We start from the raw sequence: 25336 nt of genomic DNA, 5'->3' as shown, positions 1-25336 counted from the left end.
CTTTTTCCCTTTTTCAACCAGCATCTTATCAATCCCTTTTTAAAAAAAAAACATTTTTAGAGTCATATTCTTTCCCTTCATAGTAGTTACCCATATTTTTGGCTTATATATATAAGTTGTTCTCTCTTTAAAATTTTGAGATAGTTTCTTCTAACAGATTAAAATAGACCCTAAATCTCTAGTATATGGTGCTTTCTATTCCCCTGCCTGATAACATGTATTTCTTACCATACAAGTACTACGGAAGAATCAAGAGAACAAGTACAGATGTCTGATTAATATATTAACTGAGGGATGAAGGTCATAACACATTATTTTCCAAAGACCCACCCCCATTCCCAATCAAAAAGTGCAGAACCACCCTGTGCAGGCTGAAGGGTCACTAGAGAGGCAGGAACCTGCCATGCAGCACCAGGTGCGAGGCGAGCTCTCCAACCTGGAGTTTCTGACGCTTCACCCCAAGACCCCAGAAGCACCACTATCTGATCCTGACTGCCATTTGCAGGAGGTGTCAGGAGATGGGGGCGCTCCTGGACAACAAAAAGTATGTCAGTTCATCAGGTCATTTCTGCATCCTATGTTGTTATGGACTTGTTCATAGAGGAAGAGTTGGGCAGGTTTTTCAGAACCAGTCTATCCCACCCATTCTTCAAAAGCCACCTCCTGCACAAAGCTCTTCTCAATCTTCCCCTGGACAAACATAATGCATCTGTCTTCATGGACTTGTTTGGATGAACAAATTAGAAGCTTACTGAGTGCAGGGAACCCTGTCTTCTTGACTTTCTTCTCCCCATCTTACTGGTACTAATTAAAGTTCTGTTAAATTAAAATGGGTGTTCTAGGCCAATGTTTCTTAATTTTTTTTTTTAATTTTTACTGGGACCCACAGATCATATAAATAATACTCATATAAATAAAACTGAAACAGAAGTTTTATAAAGCCATATTTACCCTTACCACATGCAATGCCTTCTGATAATTTCAATACTGTTCTATTCTACTTCCATACTTAAAATTGCTGTTTGAGGGGTGCCTGGGTGGCTCAGTAGTTAAGCGTCTGCCTTCGGCTCAGGTCATGATCCCAGAGTCCTGGGATCAAGCCCCACATCAGGAACCTGCTTCTCCCTCTTCCTGCCACTCCTGCTTATGCTCTCTCTCTCTCTCTCTTTCTGTCAAATAAATAAAATCTTTTAAAAAGAAATAAAATAAAATTGCTCTTTGAGATCCACTTAATGGATTTCATGACTTCAATTGATGGGTCCTGACCCATAGTTTGAAAAATTATTCATGATGTGCTCTTATTCTCTTTCCTCCCCCACAAAAGGAAAAAATGGATCCTCCACAAGAAGTAGATAAAAATTCTAAAAGTTCTTAACTGATTTAAATTTGTAAAGTGTCAAATGATGCTCACTTGCCTAGAATCCAAATCCCATGAGAGAAGGTACATGGTAGCCTTACTGTGTGTGGGCGTCACTCTACTTCCACCAATAGGTTAGGACAGAATCCACTTCCCTCTCTAAAACTAATGTGATCAGTCTTTTCAAGTGGGCATTTCTCCTTTTTATAGTCCTGAATGTAGGCAGGAGATCTCTCCTTTGGAGCCCCTATTCTTCCTAGCACAGCCCCTGGCACACAGCAGGGCTGGAAGCACGGGGACAGGAGAGCGCTAAGAAGCCTGCGTCTAATGAGGGCACACACGTGGGAACCCAGTGGAGGGCGCTCCGGCTGGGCTCTGAAGCTTCTCTGAACACAGGGAAGGGCTTTCAGACACACGCCTGATGGGTCTCATTTACTCTCCGGGGACTCAGGACGCTTTCTCAGTCTACAAAACTGCTGTACATCCCACCCACAAGGGGACAACCACATGACTCCATTTTCCTGCTTGTTTCTGAATCACTGTCTTATCTGTCTTCCTCCCTTTTCCCCTTAAAATAGCTGGCTTCACGGTTGTCTGTGCACAGTCATATGATAAGCAGTGATAAAGAAAAAAAATTTAAAGAGCCAAGAAGGAGTAAGGAAGCAAAGTGAAAGAGACGTGTTCTCCTGCGCCTGGGGGTGGGCTCCTAAGACTCCAGTTTCCTAGAAACAAAGCCCAGAGATCAACTTTAAATCTTTAGCCCTGACCATGTGAAAGAGCTAGGCACACTGGCTGAGAAACCCAAATGCCGTTCAGTGTTATCAGGTACTTGGGGAGATAAGACCTAAGTTCTATTCTAGTCCCTACCAGGAGACACCGCTATCCCCAGTTTTCTCATCTGCAAACTTTGGATGAAAATGCCATGCCTCTCCCCAAATCTGAAAGTGATTCATCATTGCTACTTACATGTCTGTCACATGTTTCATTTTGCAGAGGGATATTAAATGAGTCTCGCAACCCAATGAGGTAGGCAGAACCAATATAACTATTTGCATTTTATAGTTGCGGGAACTGAAGTTCAGAGAGGTTAAATTTCTTCCCCGAGGTCACACAGCTCATTAGGGTGGAGCTGAATTAATCAAGAATAAACAAGCACACTGTCAATGTAGCCCTTTGTGAATGTATACTGGCCTATAAAGGCTTGAAGGCAGGCAGCAAAGACAAACTTAGCAAAACATAGTGATTCCCTATGTAACTCGTTACGATCAGAACTACCATCTTTCCAAGTCATGCCCCTCGGATGGAAAGCAACCCTCAACCCCAAGCGACCCCGCAACACACAGAATCAGATCAAATGGACTCTGACAACATTAAGTCCCAAACCAGATAATCTACAACTTATTTTTTACAATAGAATTCTAATAATAATAATAATAACAGCTAATATTTTATGTGTGCTTATCATGTGATAAACACTTTTCTAAGCATTCCAAATGACACAATTACAGAGAGATTACTGATCTTGTTTTACAGATGATGACATGAAGGCTCAGAGAGGTTACACAATTTGTCAAAAGGACGAACAGCTGGTTCGGTGGCGCCACCAGGATTAGAACCCATCCCTCTAGTGCAAAGCCTTCACATCTAACCGTGATGCCACCTGCTTCAATATGCAGTAGCTGGTGCTGCGGCTTTTTCGCCTTTTCCTAAAAGTCAAGTATATATACATGCACTTGACCTTTTAATGACATGGGTTTCAACTGTGCAGGTGCACTTACAGGCAGAATTTTTTGGATAAATACAGTACTATAAATGTATTTTCTCTTCCCCATGATTTTCTTCATAACATTTTTTTTCCTCTTTCTTTATTGTAAGAATACAGTATACAATATATACATAACATACAAGGTATGTGTTAATCTACATTTATGTTATTGGTAAAGCTTCCAGTCAACAACAGGCTACTAGGAGTTCAGTTTTGGGGAGTCAAAAGTTATACTCGGATTTTCAACGAGACAGGGGTCAGCGCCCCCAACTCCTTTCATTGCCCACGGGTCAACTGTAATAATGGGGCAACTGTGTGTGTGAATGAGGGGGTAGATGGGAACTCTGTACTTTCTGCTCAATTTTTTATAAACCCAAAACTACTCTAAAAAAGCAAGTTTTATTGATTTTTTTAAATAATGCTGAAATAAAGGTTAAAGATAAAAGACCACCCCATATGTCAGCACCCTCCCTTGCCTTTTCCTTTTTAAAAATAACATACAGGGCGCCTGGGTGGCTCGGTTGGTTGGGCGACTGCCTTCGGCTCGGGTCATGGTCTCGGGGTCCTGGGATCGAGCCCCGCATTGGGCTCCCTGCTCGGCTGGAAGCCTGCTTCTCCCTCTCCCACTCCCCCTGCTTGTGTTCCCTCTCTCGCTGTCTCTCTCTCTGTCAAATGGATAAATAAATTTAAAAAAATCTTAAAAAAAAAAATAACATACAGATGTGTGTGTGTGATTTTTTTTGAGAGAAAGAGCGGGGGGAGGGGCAGAGGGAGAGAGAGAAACCCAAGCAGGCTCCACACTCAGCACAGAGCCCAACACGGGGCTCGATCTCATGACCCTGAGATCATGACCTGAGCCGAAATCAAGAGTCAGACCCTTAATTGACTGAGCCACCCAGGCGCCCCTGTGTGTGATTTTTTAAATAACACATTCTTCTCTGTCATGGAAGGAAGAACACTCCAGAGCAAATATCTACAGAACACCTACTATTTAGGTAGATACTATTATAATTTCATGTTAGAATGTATTTAAGCAATCAAGCATCTATTCTGTGCGAGGCACTATGCCAAGTGCATAAACTGGCATGAGTTCTTCCTCTCTGGGACCTTTTCTGCCTCTGTAAGAGAACAGGCAGAGAGTATCCGACCATCAACACGAGACATCAATAATTTTTTTTTTTAAAGATTTTATTTATTTATTTGACAGAGAGAGACACAGCTTGAGAAAGGGAACACAAGCAGGAGGAGTGGGAGAGGGAGAAGCAGGCTTCCCTCAGAGCAGGGAGCCCGATGCGGGGCTCGATTCCAGGACTCTGTGATCATGACCTGAGCTGAAGGCAGACGCTTAACGACTGAGCCACCCAGGCGCCCTGAGACATCAATAATTTTAAATGGAGGGCACAAATAGTAAATGTTACTAGGATTCCAAGGGCCAAAAGAGCTGTAGGTTGGAGAGTTCTAGGAAAGAGGCCCAAGAAGGAGGGGGATTTGGAGAAGTGGTTAGTATTCCTAGTATTTCAGGAATATGGACATGTGGGGATCGGAGCACCCAGAAAAACTGGACACGGACGAGAGAAGCAAGCTCCCATGGAGGAGGTTCCCAGCGTGGAGGATGCAGGATCCCCTTGGCAGAAAAATGGGGGAGGGGGAAGGATGCGAGCCATGCAGGGCCCGGAATGTCTGGTGGGGTGATGAGGCTAGACTCCATCCTATAAGTAAGTCAGCACCCCAAAAGGGTAGTTAGGGCCACTGCACAACTCTTACATAAATCCCCTGGATTCCAGAGAACCAGACTAATAAACATATGAAAATGAACCCTAAAGCTATCATCATGAATTAGTACTCAGGCATCTGACACTTCAGTTAGCTATTCTTTTCTAAAATGAAAAAAAAAAAAAATACTTTTAAAACAGCTAGGTGGTCATGGCTGGGGACTTGCACTTCCTGTGAACTGAGCTCTCCAATTCAATGTGGGAAAAGAAGAAGCTGTGGGGTCCTGACATACATAACAGGCCAGTGGGGTGGAGTGGACTTCAAGTGTTAAGGCAGGAGGCCACCTCCATGAGTTTAGGGGTTCTTGAAAGGGGTTGTTCATCAGAAAAACATGTTCCCTACTTCTGGCAAGTGCTGGAATTACTTTTACAAGGGGCTAAGGCTTCCATTTTAAAGTGACTGCAAGTGTCCCTCCTCTGCCTTTAGCAGGACAAAGAAATGACAAACATATCCTTTCCTGGGCATGCTTTGTTACTTGGGTAGGGGGGACACAGAGACCCAGCTTTAGCAAATGAAAAGGCAGGATGCCCAGTTAAATCTGAATTCCAGACAATGAATACTTTGTTAGTGGAAGTATGTAAGTATAAGTTTAAGTATGTCCCATGCAGTATTTAGGATGTACCTATAGCAGAAAAGTATTTGTTGTTTATCTGAAGTTCAAATTTAACTGGGCTTCCCATACTTCATCTGGCAACTCTGGGCACCTAACAGAAATAGGACAGAGTCCTGGGAGAGCAAAGGATACAGACAAAGGAGTTTGGGTGCCCAGAACAAACTTTTTGACCTACCTCAACAGATGCTCAGGACACAGAGTTAATGCTTACAAGCCCAAGAACCTTCACCTACATGGACCTCCTTCATTCCTGCCAGCAACCCTACAACCCAAGGAGGGTGACTATTCCTAACCCTTTTCATAAACAAAGAAACAAAAGTTTGAGGAAGTTAAGTGAACGCTCACAAAGTCACAACGCTACAAAATAGAAAAACCAGACCCCCTGCTCTTGGGTGAATTCTGAAGAAAGTTTTGAAGGAAGAAAAGGACTCAGATGGTTGGAGAGGAGAAGAACAGGCAGGTTCTGAGAACGGATCCCTCAGGAAGGTCAGAGGAGCTCTCTGCTATTTTTGGTTCTGTGACTTCAATGTCAAGTATCTAAAATGAAACCTGAGTTTAAAAAACAAGGGTCCTAATAGAAAATTAACAAAGGAATGTATGATTCCTTATAAGCATACAGTAATCTTTTTAAAACGCTGGCTATCCTTCAACTCATGTTACTCCTTAGCAATTCTGATGTCCTGGTCAAAATCAAAGTCCTGCCCTCTCAGTGGAGAACCTTTGTGCCTACCAACAGTCAGGCCAGAACAGAGCAATCGGCGTACAACCCGTTAGAGGCTGGGCTTACAGAAGAGACACACGGTAGGAAAATGAAATCAGATCCTTTGGCCCAGAGAAATGGGATGTACACTGGACCACAGCAAAATGGACAGTAAAATAAATCTTCAAACCTCAGTTATCCCATTAGGCCCACAAGCGAAGGCAGCTGATGTTCAGGTTAAAATGCAACACTGAATCTGCTTTTTAAAAATTCCAGAGGGAGTAGTATATCAGGTAGGCCCATCCATCCGGAGCAAAGCCAGCCCCAGGGCAGGTAATCCATGTTCCCTGTGCCTCCCACCCCAGGGGCCGCCTAAGAAGGGCCGAGTGTGAGGTTCTAGTTCTGCATATCTGGAATCTGGCAAACCCAGAATTCCCGTTGCTAGCTATTTCAGAAAGGGAGGGAAGTAGGGAGTGGAAAAGGTTTTGCTTGAAACTCCTCAGTTGGCATTACTGAATGAAATCTTCCGACAAAAGCTCAATTTCACCTATATCAAATAAAAAATATTAAATGCAAATAATTATCAATAATAAATTACCTTTTATTGAGAAGTTGCTAGAAGCTGGGCACTTTATCATGTTTCATCGGTCATTATAATAACTCTACAAGATAGCTATTATTCCCATTTTACAGATGAGGGGACGGCTACAGGTGAGTTAAAGAATTTCCCCAATATCATGTAGCCACAAGTGATAAAACTAGAATCCAACCCAGGACTGACTCCAAAGCCCACACTACTTTTAGACAAGCCACCACTCAGCGACCTGAAGGATGCTACAAAGCTAGCCTTCATCCCTATCAGGCCTATCAAGAAATAAACGAAGAAAATTAGCTGGAAATATAGCATGGGAGATTTGGGTTAGCCCTTAGGATAGATTCCCTTGATAACCAAGAGTTCAATAAATCATAGTGATTCTGTTCAACACCTTGCCCCAAGCAAAATTCCTAGAACATAAAAAGCGTTTATTTTTTTTTTTAAAGATTTTATTTATTTATTTGAGAGAGAGAATGAGAGAGAGAGAGCATGAGAGGGGGGAGGGTCAGAGGGAGAAGCAGACTCCCTGCTGAGCAGGGAGCCCGATGCGGGACTCGATCCAGGGACTCCAGGATCATGACCTGAGCTGAAGGCAGTCGCTTAACCAACTGAGCCACCCAGGCGCCCCAATAAATCATAGTGATTCTGTTCAACACCTTGCCCCAAGCAAAATTCCTAGAACATAAAAAGTGTTTATTATATATTTGCTAAATGGCTGGCTAACTAGATGGATGGGTAGATTAATGACTGAATATCCATTCTATCCACTATTCTCTTTCTTTGGATAGCTTATTGTTTTAGTGTGTGTGTGTGTGTGTATTTTAATGAAGCGATTATTTTTGGATTGCATTCCTGCTTTAATCTCACTGGTTTCCTGACTGCCCTCATCACCCAAAATGCTTGCCTGACATTTTTTACGCTCTTCTTCCAACTTAGAGGGGCTCCCTTCCCTGTCTATTCAGATTCCATATTCTACCAGGCCTGGCTCAAAATCTTATGAAGACTTTGCCAACTAGTAGAACCCACATTAATCTTCCTCTCCAGTGAATTCTCGCAGTTCTTCAACTTCACTGTTTCATAAAAGGGTGTTAATCTCAAATCCCCAAATGGCCCACTTGAGGAAAGTCCATTCCTTTTTTTTCCTCATTATAATGTTTTTCAATATATGTCCACAAAACACTAGTTCTATGGTTCTAATAATTTTTCACAAATAAGAGCATTCTATGATGAATCAGTTTGGAAAATCTGTGGTTACACACACAGAGGTGTACAAGTCCCTTTGCTACCGGCCATCTTGGGAGTCTTTAATATACTAATGTGCATTTGACTCTGAAACATTCCCGACATCTTTGATCACAGAAACCTGAGAATATCAGAAGTCTCCTACTCTTTGAAAGATACTCTGGCAAATACTGGTCGATTACATGTTCCATCCTTGGTGGCTGATTGATGATTCTCTCAGCTGCCCAAAATGGTTTAGATAATCATCCATCTAAAATGTCGGGAGATGGATTCATAGGCCCTGCATTCCAGAAATTCTGCTTGTTTGTTTGTTTTTAGAATATCCTTCGAATGGCTCAATGATACAGAAGGCTCCATTTAAAAAATAAATGTAGGGGTGCCTGCGTGGCTCAGTTAAGTGTCCGGCTCTTGATTTCAGCTCAGGTCATGAGCTCACGGTTGTGAAATCAAGCCCCATTTGAGACTGACACTGGGAATTCACTGGAGAATTCACCCCGTGTCCACACCCAGTGTGGCTGCTTAAGATTCTCTCTCTCCCTTTCCCTCTGCTTCTCCCCCATCTAAAAAAATAAATATATTTTTGTGGGCCTTGAACACTAGGTAAAGAAGCACGCTATCAAAAATGGCTTTGTGATTTTGATAACAGTAATAAAGAAAGATAAGGAGGGAAAAAAGCAGAAGCTGACAGTTTTTCGAGATACAAGACTCAGCTTCATGGAAAACAATAAAGATAAAACATCATCAAGTGCTAGGTCGAGCAAAGTCAAGGCCCAAAATGCAGACAGCCAAGTCAGTCAGAATCATTGTTAACAGAGGCCTTATATAAGGGTATCTAAATCTATGCTACCTCCTGCTTTCACAGATGTGGAACCTAAGGTCCAACACCACTGACTAACAGGAGGTACCTGACTCCCTAGTCAGTAGGGGGAAAAGAAAAGGATTAGCCAATCCAACTCTAAAGAGGTGTCCCCAGGCTCAGAAAGCCTTGTGATGAGCTTTCCTTCTTAATTAATTTTATACACCAGAATATTTATGTTATATATTGATTACATTGTGTCTCCTACCAGACTATCTGCTCCATGAGAACAGCTCCTGGCATGGCACCTGGCATATAAGGTATTCAATAAATGTTTGCTAAATGGATGAAAGGATGGCTGGAGCAATGAATGAACAAACCATTTTGTCCACTAGTTGGGATCTCCTGTGGATTCCGCCATCTTTCTTTTCAGCACTGTACTGGGTGGTGAACTTTTTTTTTTTTAAGATTTTATTTATTTATTTGTCAGAGAGAGAGAGAACACAAACAGGGGGAACAGCAGGTTCCCTGCTGAGCAAGGAACCCGATGCAGGGCTCGATCCCAGGACCCTGGGATCATGACCTGAGCCGAAGGCAGACCCTTAACCAACTGAGCCACCCAGGCGACCTGGGATGGTGTACTTCTAGAGTGCAGACTAACTTAGAGCAGAATCTAAGTTAGTCTGATTAAAGAGTGTTGCCTATATGACCTTCTACAAGACAGACCCCAAAGGCAGCCTTTAATGCAACCAACAGATGAGTGAGTCGCTACATGTACTTCCTGAGTGGCTCATACTCTGCTTGGTGAGTAACTGGGAGGAAGATACTTCTACTCACGAGACGCTTTCATCTGGCTGGGGCAACGTTATAACTGGCATCAGGAGATACTATAGTCTGAAAACAAACAAATCTACTCAAGAAGGACATAGGCAAAATCAAAGTCTATGGTTTTCCTCAATAATTAATTACAGGTTCACCTGCCATGATTTTCCTAAACCCTTCTTGAACCTGATTATATTCTGAATCTGATCTACCTCTTGGGGTCATTAGCTCAATGAGTTTACTCCTTGCTGGCAAATAAAGGTGACTTTTTCACTAGCTTAAAAAATTACCTCTCTGAGACTTCAAGGTGAAGCAGAGGGGACGGGGAGGGCATGGGGCAGGGGAGGTTCTCATTTCTGTGCTTGGATTCGGTAAGAGACTGTGCTTCTCCCCTTCCTCCCAGGCATGATATTATGGGGCTCAATCATAGTCCCTCTGGAGTTTCCATTCTGTTTAGTGGCGGGCAAGCTGGCGTGACAACAGTGTGTTCCTGTCCCATCTACAATCCCAGCAAGTACAGGCGTTTGGCCACTTCCCGTGCTTTCTGCCAGAAAACTGGATTTCAAACAGGTGTGATCCTGCTGATTAGCATTATAATAGATTGTAATTACTTAACCAGCGCATATATACCCGGAGGAACTTGGAGAGAAATATAATGTTTTGCCAAGTGTAGCTTTTATTTATGCAAAATACTGCAGGCCTGCTCTGGAGTTCTTTTAGTCTAAATGAAAGCCCTCGAAGCTTTGCCTGCATATGCTTCGACGAGCTCCAGCCCTGGAGTCCAGGCACCGGAATTTAAAATTTCATTTCTCTTTGCTGCCAATTACTAAGGGTTTTGTATCTTAGGCCCTCATGAGAATTTGAACTTGATTTTAAACTCTGCAAAGGGAGGACAAGCGGGCCTTTTTTCTTCTCCCCTTCCCACAGCACCTTGCACAGGCCCTGGGCACCCAGAACGTTTACAATTCCTACTCTTGGAGACCCTAGACATGACAGAGCTGCTTCAGCTTAGTGCAAACGGCCACATGGAAATAACAGGCATTCTCCCATAAGAACATTTTCAAGGAATCCTACAGATTTTTATAAAATATCCTTTTCTTTTGCCTTTTCCTCAATTCTTTCAACTGTACAGAAAGGCTGTTTAGGGAATTCCTTCAACTGCTTAGCATACTGGTCTTCCCAGCTAGATTTCATACTCCTTGTTGGAGGCAGGAATGATACCCCACACAACTTTGGTCTTACCACAGTACGTGCTAGGGTAATACACACTTGTTTACTTAAATTCATTCACTCATTCAACAAGGGACCAGGAACTGTCTGGGGTCCCAAGAGCAGAACAGTGAACAAAAACCTGTGCATTTATAGAAACTCTGTTCTGGTGCTAGAGACAGATAATAAAGATAAATAAGAAAAATATATAAGAGAGATAAGAGCTAAAGAGTATAACTAAAGAAGGAGAGTATATAAAGCATCAAGATGAAGGGTGAAATTTTATTTTATTTTATTTTTAAAGATTTATTTATTTGACAGAGAGAGAGAGCACAAGCAAGGGGAGCGGCAGAGGGAGAGAGACAGAAGCAGGCTCTCCACCCAGCAGGGAGCCTGATGCGGGGCTAGATCCTAGGACCCTGGGATCATGACCTGTGACAAAGGCAGACGCTTAACCAACTGAGCCACCCAGGTCCCCCAAGGGTAAAATTTTAAACTTGAACCATGAGGGTATCTAGGAAAGGAACATTCCAGAAAGATGGAATGGCCAGTGCAAAGACTGAGGTAGGAACATGGTGAATATGTTGAAGGGTGGCAGGTGGGTCAATATGGCTGGGAAAGGAGTGAAGGGAAAGAGTAGCAGGTGATGTAGGGTCAGAGAGGTCATAACAGGAGCCTGACCATGTTGGCCTTGTAGAGTATAAAGACATGGGTTTCTACCAAGAGATGTGTGAGCTGAGTGACATACGCTGATGAAGTTGGGGCAATGGGGAACCAGTTAGGAGGCTGTTAAAATAATCCAGATATGAGATGATAAGACCAGAGTGGTCTTGGACCAGAGTGATGTCAGCAGAAATATACAAAGATGATCAGATCTGGGATATATTTTGAAGACAAAAGATGCTACTGTTGGCCTGGATATGGGGGTGTGAGAATGACAGGCATCAAGAATGGCTTCTCACGGTTTCTGGCCTGGGCAACTGGAAGGATGCAGTTGCCATTTCTTGAGATGGGGAAGACTATGGGAGGCTTAGATTGGGGGGGAGGCGCCTGGGTGGCTCAGATGGTTAAACGTCTGCCTTTGGCTCAGGTCATGATGCCAGGGTCCTGGGATCTAGCCCTGCATCGGACTCCTGGCTCAGCAGGGAGCCTGCTTCTGCCTCTCCCCCTGCTCATGCTCTCTCTCTGTGTATTTCTCTGTCTCAAACAAATAAATAAAATCTTAAAGAAAAAAAAAAGATTGGAGAGGAGGAACATAGGATATACAGTTTTTGACATAACAGAGTTTGAGATGCCCTTGCACAATCAAATGACGATGACCAGAGGCAGTCACATATATGAGTTCTGAAGCTATAGCTAAATGGGCTGGAATTAGGAATTTGGAGAAAACAGCATTTGAGAATGCATGAGATCCATGAAACTAGATGAAACTGGTACAGTAAAACCAAAACAGCAGCTCCCAAATATCCCTATTTTCAATTGGTCATACACTTCAACAAATAATTAACCTTTGGCTACAGTGGCCACACAATTCCTAGACTTTTCAAAACAATCTCATTTCAAGAGATTCTAATACTTTCAAAAAGGCAATTGTTAAGTGTAACTAAATTAACTATTTTTAGACTATTCATATAAATACATTCACAAATCAAAGAGAAAAATATCACTGGACCATATGTTCTGATTTAAGATTCTCAAACCATGAATACACACATATAACTCTTCAAATATTAATAAAATTGTTAGAGTGTACAGTAGCCTGGCCCTTTGCTAAGAACTTTACATAGACTCCCTTATTTCTCACAACAACCGAAAGAGGTTGTCGAACTATTCTAAGAACTATTATATTCCCATTTTACAGATGAAGAAACAGGCTTAAAGAGCCTAGGTCACCTGCCTCGAGAGTGGTAGACGCATCCTGTAGTTAGAACCCACAGACCTGAGAGAAAGGGATCCACTGAAGAGGTAGGGAACTGAGGATCTCAAATAATCACTAAATCTGCTGGTCAAAGACACAGAGAAGGGGAAACAGAACAGACAAGGTCTGACTGCCCAGGAAACCCAAGGCCCTTTAACTGCAGAGCCCCAAAGCCAAGAAGCTTTCCCTGATAGCACTGGGGCAAGAACTAAGCCTCAGAGTAGTTGTTAAATAACCAATCATGTACCAAGGGGAGCCATATTTAATTAGATGGTAAGTATTACAAGAGTCTGTAGGGAGTGGAGTATGGAGAGATCCTGGAACCTCAGCAGCTGGTGGACAAATTCAAGGGATAGGTGCACACAAAGGGAGATTTGGCCATTCCCAGTCCTTCCACATCCCTTTCTAGACCCTTCCCACCTCACTCCATTTAGATGATGATAAAAGTTTTCAGGGATCTTCTAAGATTTCCCTACAGAAGTCCTGAAGGTAGAGATATGCCTTCAGGCAGTGTATATCAAGGTGTACTCTACCCACCCTCAGTGTGAGACTCAGCAGGGGCCTGTTTAACCACAGCACACGTCCTCAGGCTCCACCCAGAGCACCAGCATCCGAAACAACAGCCTTAGCCTTGGCGTTAGAACAATCCCCCCAAGGGATTCTGGGGCCAACAAAGCATAACAGTCCCTGAGTCTTACCTCTTCAAAAACAGTGTAGGCCTATCTCACAGGGTCAGCCGGGTGGGATAATTTTGGGAAACCCTATCAATGAGCTATTTGGGAAATAGGAAACAGAAACACTAGCATCCCATTCCTTGCCGAATGAGACTACCCAGCGGAAAAGAAACATTTTGAGGATGATGAAAAACTTGACTTCTTTAGGTCCTGTATGATAATCAAGTCAATAAAGAACCTTCTCCAAAGCCAGGCCCATGGCAGGTTTAGGGGACATAATAATAACTGTAGGAGCTAAATATTCACTGAGCTCTCGCTGAGGGCAGGGCTTGGTCCATGCACTTTCCATGTAGTAACTCCTTTCATCCCCTCAACAACCCCTTTTGTTAGAGGTAGAGACATTTACTATCACCCACGTCTTACAGAGGAAGAAACAGGAAACAGGAACACAGGTTAAATAGCTCTCTAAAGGTCACAAATGTGGTTGGTGGTGGAGGCGGGATTCAAACCCAAGGAGCCTGGCTTCAGAGCTTAAGCGCTGGGCTGAACCACCTCTCAGAAAATGACATTTTTGTCCTTACCACTGCATTATGAGTGCGGCACGGGAGTGACACAAATGGAGATGTCTTCAGAGGCAGGGGTCGCGGAACCGGGGAGCGCGGAGCTCAGCACACACACTAGTGAGGTGACCACACAGCAAACTCCATGCTGTGCACAGGAACAGCTAGCTGTCATGAGCTGGCTCCATGTACCCTCTCTGCCATCTACCACGCTCCCACCAACCGTCCGAAAGGCAAAGCAGCTCCATCCAGCCTTCACGGGGCCTCCACTCCTAATGAACCCCAATACCTCTCCTTTACACAACGAGGCTCATAAATCTTGCTGAAGGAATCACAAAGGTCTACTATAAAATCTCAGGACATTTCTGTGTACAAAGTCTTCATACAATAATTATCTGGAGCCCTCCCCTGCCCACAATTTCCATTCTACTCCAGTGTTTCTCGAAGCATAGTCCAATTCTCTCGAGAAGCGCTTGGTACGCATAAGGATTCCTAGCGCTTGTCCTAAACTCCAGAATGAAAAGCTCTGAAGGTGGTGGGCAGATCTATATTTCTAACACTCCCCCCCCTACCCCAGTGATTCTTCTGCACACTCAAGTCAGAGCAGCAGGAATATCTCATTCCTGCGGCTGCAATAGTGTTTAATGGGAATCTGCTTTCAGTGTAAGTGAGATCCTCTCGTCTCTCTGTAATGAGCTTTCTCTAAAACAACCCCCTTTGTCATCACAACTGATACATGTCTCATTATCTGGAGAATAATTATCTCAGCCTGGCTTTTAAACATTCTAGAATCCACCTCAGTTTTCTCCTACTTTCTCCTACTCCAGGGTTTCCAAAGTGTGGCCCCCATATCGCTAATGGTTTTAAGAGGCACCTGAGATGAACATCCTTCCTTTTTATTTTAGAGGCCGCGAGTTTATTCTAATGTGAACGAAATAAAACTGTAACTACAACATCCCAACCGGTGATTTCAAGCATACCGGGGCTTACTTGGGAAATAAGAGAATCAATGTTTAAAAATTTTAAGTAAAGGGCGCCTGGGTGGCTCAGTTGGTTAAGCGACTGCCTTCGGCTCAGGTCATGATTCCAGGTCCTGGGATCGAGCCCCGCATCGGGCTCCCTGCTCAGCCTGAAGCCTGCTTCTCCCTCTCCCACTCCCCCCGCTTGTGTTCCTGCTCTCGCTGTCTCTGTCTCTGTCAAATAAATAAATAAAATCTTTAAAAAAAAAAAAATTTTTTTAAGTCAATAATAGCACAGGTGGTACTCAGACAAAAGTCTTAAATTTGGGCAATTTTATCCTGCCTGGTCCTTGCTGACAGGCACCCTCCCTTTCGGCCATGCTTCTCTGATTCCCCACTCCTAACCACAGGCCTTCTCGGCCTTTCTTCCCACAGTGTCTGTGCCCGTGGAATGCTGTCTCCTTTTGTAAATACCTCTTTAAATGTTACCCCCCACCTCACGCCCAATCCATGCCTCCTTCCAGGAACCCTCCAGATTCTTCCAGCTCTCCCCCCACACTTCTTTTTTGAACTCCTAGAACATATGCCTAGTCCCACTCATTTAGAACCTAATTGCTACTTAAGTATCTACACGTATCTATCACTTCCCTAGTGACATGGAAGCCCCCTGGGCTGTCACCCACAGTCTCCTTTACCCCTGGGTTACCTAGAGTGCTGAACTTCCCTGGCTGGGCCTGAGCACAAAACAGGAACTGGGTGAGTACATGTGAATTCGTGGTGCAGTTGAATGAACCTGTCCGCATCAATGAGAGAAGCAGCTGTTCCATGCCCTCCACTTCGCCTTACTTCAGGCCAGATTTCTTGGCCACACCCGAGAAAAGGTGTATCTCTTCATCACTTCCAGGTAAAGAACACAGAGCCCGGGAGCCTGGGAAATGCTGCCCAAAGGTGTGATTCTGTGGGTGTCCTCTCACTGACCGCAATGGGAATGGGGACTTCAGTCAGCCCAGGTGAACAGGTCTGTTTCCAAGGGCCAGCCCCCTCTGCTGAAGCCTCCCCACCGCCCCCACCCACCTCCCCTTCTGGAGGAACCAGAACGCCACAGCATCCTCCAGTGAAACCAACCCCAGGTGAGCAAACAGAACCAGCTCCACTACTTAATTCATTTTGTGACTTTGGCCTTTTTGTAGCTCAAGTTTTTGTTCTGTTTTTTCAATCTGTCCAATACGTGTTGTACCTAATTCACACTTGCTATGAGACAAAGGAGAGATGATTTTGAAAGCACTTTAAATTATTGAGTACAGTGAAAACATCAGGGACACAGCACATGAATCTGCAGGGTGAGTAGCCTGGGAGGGCCGGGTGGCTCCGTTCTCCACCAGGCAAGAGCCGTGGGCAATTGGAAGTGTGGGCCCTACCTCCAGTACCCTGTGCGTGCCATGTGACCTTGCTTCTCTCTAAAACCTGCCTCTGCACTGGGGATCTGGTCTAGGGCCAAGTCCAACATGAAACTGAGCACCTTAGAGAATAATGACCAGGCAAGGCTGGTGCTCACGGCATGCTTCACTGCAAGTGCTCCAAAGTGGGGATGGTGCCCTGATGCACCCAGGGTTTGGGCAGGCCCCGGCAAAGCGTCACCAGACACACTCGGACACCTGTCCCTCCAACAGAGATGTGTTCTGTGGCTAAAGCAGCCTTACGGTTCATCCCACCTGCTCTCTGCCTCACTCCATCTTCCTCATCTGCATGCACAATAAAGGCCCCGTGGCCTCATGACTATACTCGTGTTTTTTCCGTCCTCTTCCTGTTCTAAAACAACAAGTTCAAAACCACAGGTTTTGAGTGTTAAGGTCTGGTCCTGAAACTAGTTATCCCTTCAGCTCACTACTCTCCTGAGTCAAAGAGCCCATGTGTGGAAAGGAAATGAGGAGTGAGTGGGAACTCTGGCGGTGGGAGGCAGGCAGAAGGAAGGGGCATCGGTGAATGAAATGGAATGGAATGGGGACGCCTGAGTGGCTCAGTCGGTTAAGCGTCTGCCTTCGGCTCAGGTCATGATCCCAGGGTCCTGGGATCGAGCCCCGCATCAGGCTCCCTGCTCGGCGGGAAGCCTGCTTCTCCCTCTCCCACTCTCCCTGCTTGTGTTCCCTCTCTTGCTGTGTCTCTCTCTGTCAAATAAATAAATAAAATCTTTAAAAAAAAAAAAACAAAAAAACAAAAAGAAATGGAATGGAATGGCATGGTGTTCTCTGGAATTCCATAAAGGTTCTCCTGCTCCACAAAATGTAAGCCGCAAACCTCCCAGGGTTGTACTTGGTATGGTTTGTTGGAGCTTCCCTGTAAGTCCCGTAACCATGGTTTTGGGCAGACTACATCACAGCGTGAGCATAGAGAGAAGAGGCTTTTTTCCTATTTTTGTCTAAGACTCTATCTCCTTTTAAAAAAATATGTAAGGTGACATGCCTAGGTGGTTCATATGCAGCCTCTGGCCCTAGGACAATCTGGCCCTGTTTCCAATCATTAGAAGGGGGATTCCTCTATGTTTCTCCAGGAGATGTCTCTTTTTGTATCGACCAAAGAACCCTGAAAACATATGCACCCAGAGCCACACCTGCTCTTGGTGGAAACATGGAGCAAATCAGAAAACACCGAAATCCATTTCCTAATTTAACACCTTCCTTCCTAAAAGAGCTAAAAGAAGGTTGGCTCTCCCTGCCTCTTTGGCTGCCAAGGTTGAATGCATTTGGTTTACAGTACCTGGACAAGGAAGGCCTATTTCCAAGTCCCTAGTATTCTGACAGTGTAATCAATTAACTCAATGTCAGACTTAGCAATATCTCATTGCACAGCATCTTGAAAATCAACACAGGGAAATCGAGTAACTTTAGGTAGGAGTCAAAGCACTGACTTCCAATTTCTCACAAGCAGAACCACTTCTTAAGATACAACACTCATTCTGGATGCACGGGCGATGCATGGGGCAAAACAAGCTTGGCTTATGTTGCTGGGACCCTGGGGGAGACATCCTCAAGGAGAACACATTTTTCTCCCTGTATGTCAGAAGATGAGCTAACCACCATGCAACAGAATAGAAACAAGCTAGCTTCCTCCTGGAGGGAAAAATAAAGCAGCTCTTCACTCCGCCGCGCAGGACAAAGCCAGGACGTGCAAGAAGCCCTCAGTCTAGGGCTCCATGTGCCTCTCCAAGGACGGAGGAACCCACCCACACACAATCACACACTGCCAGCCCACCACGCTCCTGCGGAAGGCACCGCCTTCTCTGCCAACCTTCAGCACCAGTGGCTGGGGGCTCTCCCAGCTTGCGAGCTCCCTGTCGCACACGTTGTCTGGAGGGGGCAGAGGGCCTTACTTACCCTCTTTCCAAGTCTCCTCTTCGTTGCCCCAGTGCCTACTTCTCCTCAACTACGAAATGGAGTATGCTTCCCCGAGGCAACTGAGACACATACACACACACACCCCAGATGGCAATAAGTCTCGGCGCCCCATGACCAATGCCAAGGCCGTGAGTGCTTCCCCAGGACCCCACAGCGGGTCTCCCGGACCGGGAAGCGCCCGACTCACCCAGTCCTCGAAGTGCCGGCTCCCGTTCTGCAGCAGCTCCTCAAACTGGATGGTGCAGTTGGCCACGAAGTCGTCGTAGCCGATGGGGGCATCGTGGAAGACGGCCAGCTCGATCTTGCGCCCGTTGCACACATCGGTGACGAACTCGTCGTGCCAGGCCGGGCTGTTGGTCTTCTGCTTGGTGGCCGTTTGGCCGATGCGCGAGTCGTCCACGTTGAGGGCGATGTAGGGGTCGAGAAGGAAAGTCTGCGGCCGGGGTCCCACCGCATGGCGCAGCGACCAGGCTGTGGGCTTCAAGCTCACGGCCTCGCAGATTTTGATCTTAAGAAGGCCATTGAACACTACCATGGTCGGGGCGGGGAGTGGGGGCCGGGGTCACTCCGTCCGCCCCGAGGGCAGGAATGAAGAACCGACGCCCCGGCGCTCTGAGCCACGGGGACTCCTGGGTCCCCTCTCACCCCACCCCACACTGTCCCTACACCTTGTAGCGTTGTGCCCTGGCGCGGGCGATTCTCAGCGAGTGCATGTATTTCCCCGCCGGGTTCCTAACGGAAAACAGGGAGGGGGGGAGAGCTGGGGGACGTCCGTGTTTGGAGCAAGTCTCTCCCCCCCTACCACCAGCAGCACCCCCAGAAGAGGAGACGAGCTGTCGGCTTCGCGGCAAGCCGCGGGGGCTGTGTCGCCGCCTCGCTGGCTCTCCGGGTCCGGGCTGCGGGGACGCGGGCGCCGCGCCCGGCGCTTACCTACCTTTCCGAAACATAATCCCCGGGAAATTTCGACTCCGGGAGGGGGAGGGGGATGTGGGACGGGGCGGGGACGAGAACCGGGGGCGCAGATTTCAACCCGGATCCTCTTCGCACACCCAGCGCCTGCCGCTGACCGCGCGGGGCGGGGGATGGATCGAGGGATGTTCAGTCTATCCGGAGGGATGCATGTCGAGAGGAAATGGTCCTCCTCGGAGCCAAATTTTTAAAAAAATCCACAAGCCACACAGCCAGCCCGGCCGCCTCCTCTTGGGCGAAGCCGCGCGACGCGGCGGTCGGCGATCTGGAGGCGCCAGGAGCCCGGAATCTCACATCCGCGCGGGCTCGGGAGTCGGGGTGGCCGCCGCTCGGGCTCGGGGCGCAGGCCGGCACCGGGCGGTGCGCAGCGCGGCGGCGGCGGGGCCGGGACTGCGACTCGGCGCGGCCCCACCTCCCGGGCGCCGGCGCCCGCCCGCCGGGCTCCCCGCGTCCCCGCTCTCGGCTGCCGCTCGCTCGCCGCCCGCCCGCCCGCTCTCCCCCTCGGTCTCTTCTCCCTCCGTCGGTGTGCGAGCGAGTCTCCCTCCCTCTAATGCAGGAAATGCGCAAAAGACGTCAGTGTGTGTGTGTGTGTGTGTGTGTGTATGTGTGTGCACGCGCGCGCGCGCTCCTGTGTTTGGGGAAATAGAAAGTTTTGCCTGTTGGGGGAGCAATACGGGAAAAGTGAGCCGAGGAGAGGACGACGCAGAGGGCGAGCCTGCCGGGTCGCGGCGGAGGGCGGGGGAGCCGAGCGGGGACCCGCGCGGAGCCCCGGGGAGCCGCGGCGTTGCGGGCGGCGGTGCGTTTGCGGCGGGCTTGTGGACACCCCGTCTCTGGTCTCCACCGGGAGACCCGCGGACCGCGCAGCTCCCCGCGCTTCTCGGCCAAAACCCCCTCGTAGAGCCGGAGATGGGGCAGTGGCGGGGGTCGCCCTGCGGGAGGGGACTCGGGACCCTCCCCCAGCCCCACCCCCACTCGGACCGAGGCCGGCGAGAGCAGCCTGGGGAGTATTGGCCCGTCTGTCTGTCATTCTGTCCGGAGCCGCTCTGCTCCGCCGCGGTGGGGGAGGGGAGGAAGGGAGGGGCGTGCGAGGCTCGGTGTGTGAGTTTTTAAACACTCATTCGCTCCTCCCTTGCTTTGGGGGCATTCTACCCCTTTGGGACATGTCCTGGACTTCTCGGGCCGCGAGAACTTGTTGACAAGTGAAAGCTTAGTAGAAGCTCGGCTCTATTTGTCTTTGTTTAGTTTTTACAAAGTGACTTCATATTTGCTCTGGACCTCGTCTGTGCCCTTTTGGGGGACAGGCCTCTGATCAGCGCGCTGACAGCGGCCGTCCGAGCTGCGGGAAAACGGGGCGCGCCCTCTGGGGGGCGAGTGACTGTGTCCGTGCTAATTTCCTCCATAACCTTTAAACTCTCGCTGGAAGCCGCGGCGGCTGATCACGTGAGGCAAGCCTTGGGCTGCTGGGGAAGAATTTCCTCCGCGGGGAGCCGGGGACGGGGTAGGCGGCCCCGCGAGGGACGGCCCCGCGCCTGGGGACGCGAACCTGGGAGGGCGGGGCGGAGAGCGCGGAGGCTCTGGGCGCGGCCCTGGCTGCTATAGCTGAAGGACTGGGCTGGGAAGAGGTCATCTCCCGCAACCTAAGAGCAGGACGCTGTGCACAGGGAAAAAGCAAACCTCGGCCCTCCCGCGTGTGCCGAGCCCAGTCAGGGACTTTGTAGGAATCGTGATAAACGGAGTATTTTATCTGGCGGGTTTGGTTAGTGTAGACCAAAATTTAAAACCCACCTCTCGATTACATTTTCTCAGTGGAAAAGGTTATCACTGCCTGTGGCTTAAAGGCTTAAAAAGGATTAAAGGCGAGGAAGGAGGCAGTCCCCTGAAACAACTGGATACCAAGCGCGGCACACAGGTCGCAAAAGGATCAGAAAGTCCCCGGGTGATCCTCTCCTAAGGCCTGCAGTCGCTGCTCTCCCTGATCCTGTCATTTGTCCCAGCCCGCCCTGTTGAATGGGGCAGCTGGGTGGAGAGTGCTAAAATGCAGTCTTGGGGACAACTGAGCTCTTCCGAATGTAAAAAGTCAGGATACGTACGAAAGTGATGCCTTACATGGTCACTCCCACCAGCGGGAGGTGTGTTTTAGAATCTGTCAGTTGGACAAAGCACAAGTGGGACATCTCACTGCTGTTCAATTTTTATTATGTCTTTGATCATCAGAATTTTTTCCACAATTCTATTCTTATTAAACTTGTTTCCCCCTTCAGGGGGCATGTGATGGATGGCAATGGCAAATAGGGCTAGAGCTTCTGAAAATTCATTTGGGCAGCAGAGCGAGTAACAGAGCTGAAATACTTGACAGAGAGGCCAAATTTAAGGGGTACCAATGAGCGCAGTAATCAAAATGACTAATACTTTAATGCAATATTTTTTTAAATCTAAATTAATGTAAAAATGGATGAACATATCCAAAATTTAAATAATTTTAAATGTTGCATTAAAATATTTAGGTTACCAAGTTGATAGGTACCCCTGAAATTCTGTACCTGAGATGAGTGCTCCATTTGCCTCACCCTAGCCCCAGTCCTGTTGAGGAGTCTAGAAAGGCAAGGATTTCATGAATTAAGGGATCCATAAGTGTTTCATACCTTCTCTGTACTCTTTCTCTAAGTGAGATTACCATGCAAACAGGGAAGTACTCAGGATTGAAAAACATTGGCCCAAATCCCTCCTCTTCAATGTGTTACACGGGAAGTAAGTTTAGAATTAAGGGCACGCTGAACTTGAACTTTTTGCATAATACCATATTCCACCCCTACCCAGACAAAACTTCCCAGATACATATAAATAAGGTCTATTGCCATCTCAGTGGTTAAGCATTCTTAAAACCAATAACCTACAACCTTCCAATACCACTTCATTCTGACCCGGGTACGGTTACAGGAGCGCAGCATCTGCCTCTTAGCAGGCTGTTACACCATGTGAATAATCAGGCTGCGATTCTCAGATGCAACCAACACCAGTGTAACCTCACCTTTTTTTGTGGGTTTTAACCATTTTTTAAGTTTTTATTTAAATTCCAGTTAGTTAGCATACAGTGTAATCTTAGTTTCAGGCGTACAATATAGTGATTCAGCACTTCCATACAACACCCGGTGCTCATCACAAGTGTCCACCTTTTAATTACAAGTCTAAAAAGGGGTGGGGGGGGTGGAGTGATGAAAAGATCTCACCAAACACACTGCCTGTGTTGTACTGAATGAATATTTAAATATAAAGGAAGAATGGTGGTACGTTACATTGCAAACATTCCTAAATTCCTGCTCTTATTACATCCTTATTTCTGAATAAATCTCACCTTCTTACTCTCTGACTTAGCCGAACAAAAATCTGCATTCTCCAGGATCACCATGGATACACCAGATGTGAGCTTGTTTAGGGAAAACCCTTAAATTTACTTGAAAGGGAGGATTGGGGGTGGGGGGGGTTGTCTAAAATAACCCTTTGCTCCAGATTCACATGAAAAGAAAAACAAGCCCTTAGAGGCAGGCAAGTTTAGAAAGTAAAATTCCAATCAATAACCTTTGCCTACTTTAGCCTTCTCTTGGCCCATGTATGCAGTCCTGAAAGATAGGACGGAGATTGGCATTGACATTGAGTAAGATGCCCTTTGGATTCCAACTATGGCCTAGTTATTTTGTGATCTTTGGGAGAAGGGAAGGAAGAATGATGATATCAGAATTTAACAAAGATGACCAAGAGGGTGCTTTAAAAATTAAGCTCATGGGGGAAAAGGACTGATTGAGCAAGAGTCCCCAGGGCCACATGATTAAGTGCTGCAGTAGGTGTAGGTAAGGGTGCACCAGCCTCTCTGAGAGTGAGAGCACAAAGGCAGACTCACCCCTTGCCTGGGTTTGCCTGGGAAGGCATCACCCAGCAGGTCTAGACTTTCCAATAGGCAAAGAGGAGAGGGAAGGGCACGGGAGGCAATGGGAATAGGGTATGCAGAGCACAAGTAGGTAAGGGGACGGCTGAGTGAGATGAGTCAGCCATCAGGTGGACCTGGCATGTTGGCAGGCAGGAAGAGGAGGTTAGGTAGGTTGGATGGGATCATTAAGACTCTGGGGAGCCTGTAAATGAGTTTGAATTTTTTCCTTGTCAGACACTGATCATTCTAAGGTCGGGAAGAGCATAACCAGAGTTAATACCTTAAAAAAGCAATTTTGCAGGGATGGATAGGTTTCTCTTCTGCCATTTCCCCCCCAGAAGACTCACCTCAAAACAGGATGTTAAAGAGAGAGAAGATCCACACCTGAAGATGATTTACTCTAATCAAAAAGAAACATGCTGTGGATATTGTTGCAATGGGTTAAAGGAGCAGAGAGGGGGTGTCAGAACCTTAGACTAGCATATCAATATTCATGTCCTCGTTGCTGTGCTAGTGGATGCCATTTATAGAATGTTAATGGCTTCTGCAAAGGTCGGCCTGGTCAGGGACTGTCATCCATTCCACACATGCTCCGTGGAACAGAATTCAACCACCGGGGCCATGTGATGGAATACGCAGCAGCACAATGACACAGAAAACCTTCCAGAGTTCTGTTGGCCCTGCCTGGCCTAGCCCCACCTGTGTTCCAGCCCCACTGCTAACCCCACCCTAGCTCCTCCCTCTGGTTGCTGGCCTATGTCTGGCCTGCCCTGTCTTCTTATTTTGGCCCTGACTCTGCTTTGAACTCCATTTAGGTGACCCAGAGACCAAGCTTCACTCATACCCTGCAAAGAGCTGGAAGGATCAGAGGTAATCCCATAGAGCTTAAAGGCAGATGCAGGCAGGAGATGGCCTGCTGCCCCTCCTTCCTCAGTTCTTTGACCCTGCATCCCACTCTCTCAAGCACCGTATGGAAAGTAACATCACATACCGCATCTTTGGCTGTGATGTTGATCTGCATCTTGGGACTTTTTTTTTTTTCTTAAAGATTTTATTTATTTATTTATTTATTTATTTATTTATTTATTTATTTATTTCAGAGAGAGAGAGCCAGCATGAACATGAGCAGGGGGAAGGGCAGAGGGAGAGGGACAAGCAGACTTCCCACTGAGCAGGGAGCCGAGTACAGGGCTCAGTCCAAGGACACTGAGATCATGACCTGAGCAGAAGTCAGACACTTAACTGACTGAGCCACCCAGGCACCCTGCATCTTGGGACTTTTAAGTATATAAATTAATCCATGGGTCTTGCTAAGCATCTGCTATGTTCACAATCCTGGGGCAGGTGCTCTAGGGAGGACAAATAGATATGTGGATGATTCCTACTCCAGTGGGGGAGACAGGAAGTCATTTATTTAGCAGTTGGTATTGAGTGCGACGTCATTTGGAGCACTGGGGAAGCAAAGATGATGACACACAGTGACCCTTTATTAGTCGGACTGGGCCAGGTCATGCTGCTGTAATAAACAGTCCCCATATCCCATGGTCTTAAAATAACAAGTTTCTCCTCACACTGCTCTAAATCCATGGCAGGTTGGCTGGGCGCTCTGCTCTGCCTCAGTATCATTCTTGCTCCTGCATCCAGACCAACAGAAAAGTCACTATCTGGAACTTAGCTAGTCACAGGCAGCAAGCAAAAGAACCTCTAGAGCGTCTTACCCAGACAACTAACTAGTCCACTGGATGTGCTAAACGATACTCACTTCTGCTCACTAGTTGTTAGCTAGAACCAGTCACATGGCCTCTCTCCCCCAACCACCAGGGGCCTGGGACGTTCCCCCATGTACAGGGGTGAGGAGTCTGGACTGTTTGGTGAAGAACAATGAAGAATTCCATAGACCCTGTCCTCAACTATCAGGTGCAGAAAGATGACTCAAGGCAGCATACAATACATGAGAGATAAATGGCACAGCCGGAAAGGGCTATAGAAATGTAGAGGTAACAACAATCACAATCAGAGGGAAACTGTTTGATCCCCCATGGCCCTGGGCCACTGCATGCAGAAGACTTC

At 46.9% G+C, this 25336-nt stretch overlaps 1 protein-coding gene and 1 long non-coding RNA gene across 3 annotated transcripts in view; one reads left to right on the top strand and one right to left on the bottom strand.

The window, feature by feature from the left end:
* The window catches only part of LOC145723890 (uncharacterized), a 1084435-nt gene extending 1080040 nt beyond the window's left edge, over positions 1-4395 (top strand). The window contains exon 3 of the long non-coding RNA XR_014149272.1: positions 4332-4395. This is a non-coding gene — a long non-coding RNA (uncharacterized LOC145723890). The remainder of the gene's footprint in view (positions 1-4331) is intronic.
* PRKCE (protein kinase C epsilon) overlaps positions 1-19777 on the bottom strand; it is a 478122-nt gene extending 458345 nt beyond the window's left edge. The window contains exons 1-2 of one of the 2 annotated variants that reach the window (XM_081833507.1): positions 19310-19777; positions 18563-19107 (exon numbers count right to left, since the gene is read on the bottom strand). In XM_081833507.1, the coding sequence (XP_081689633.1) occupies positions 18563-18910 (348 nt within the window). In that variant the 5' untranslated portion in view covers positions 18911-19107; positions 19310-19777. Of the gene's footprint in view, positions 1-18562 lie in introns of both variants that reach the window. The other variant, XM_081833506.1, reaches the window with a different exon arrangement.
* Positions 19778-25336: the final 5559 nt, after the last annotated feature.

This window comes from Leptonychotes weddellii, chromosome 10, assembly GCF_054177405.1.
Source record: "Leptonychotes weddellii isolate Sample4059 chromosome 10, ASM5417740v2, whole genome shotgun sequence".
In the NCBI taxonomy this organism is placed as follows: domain Eukaryota; kingdom Metazoa; phylum Chordata; class Mammalia; order Carnivora; family Phocidae; genus Leptonychotes; species Leptonychotes weddellii.
The sequence above is the reverse complement of the archived record's forward strand: the minus strand, read 5'-3'. Positions and strand labels throughout refer to the sequence as shown.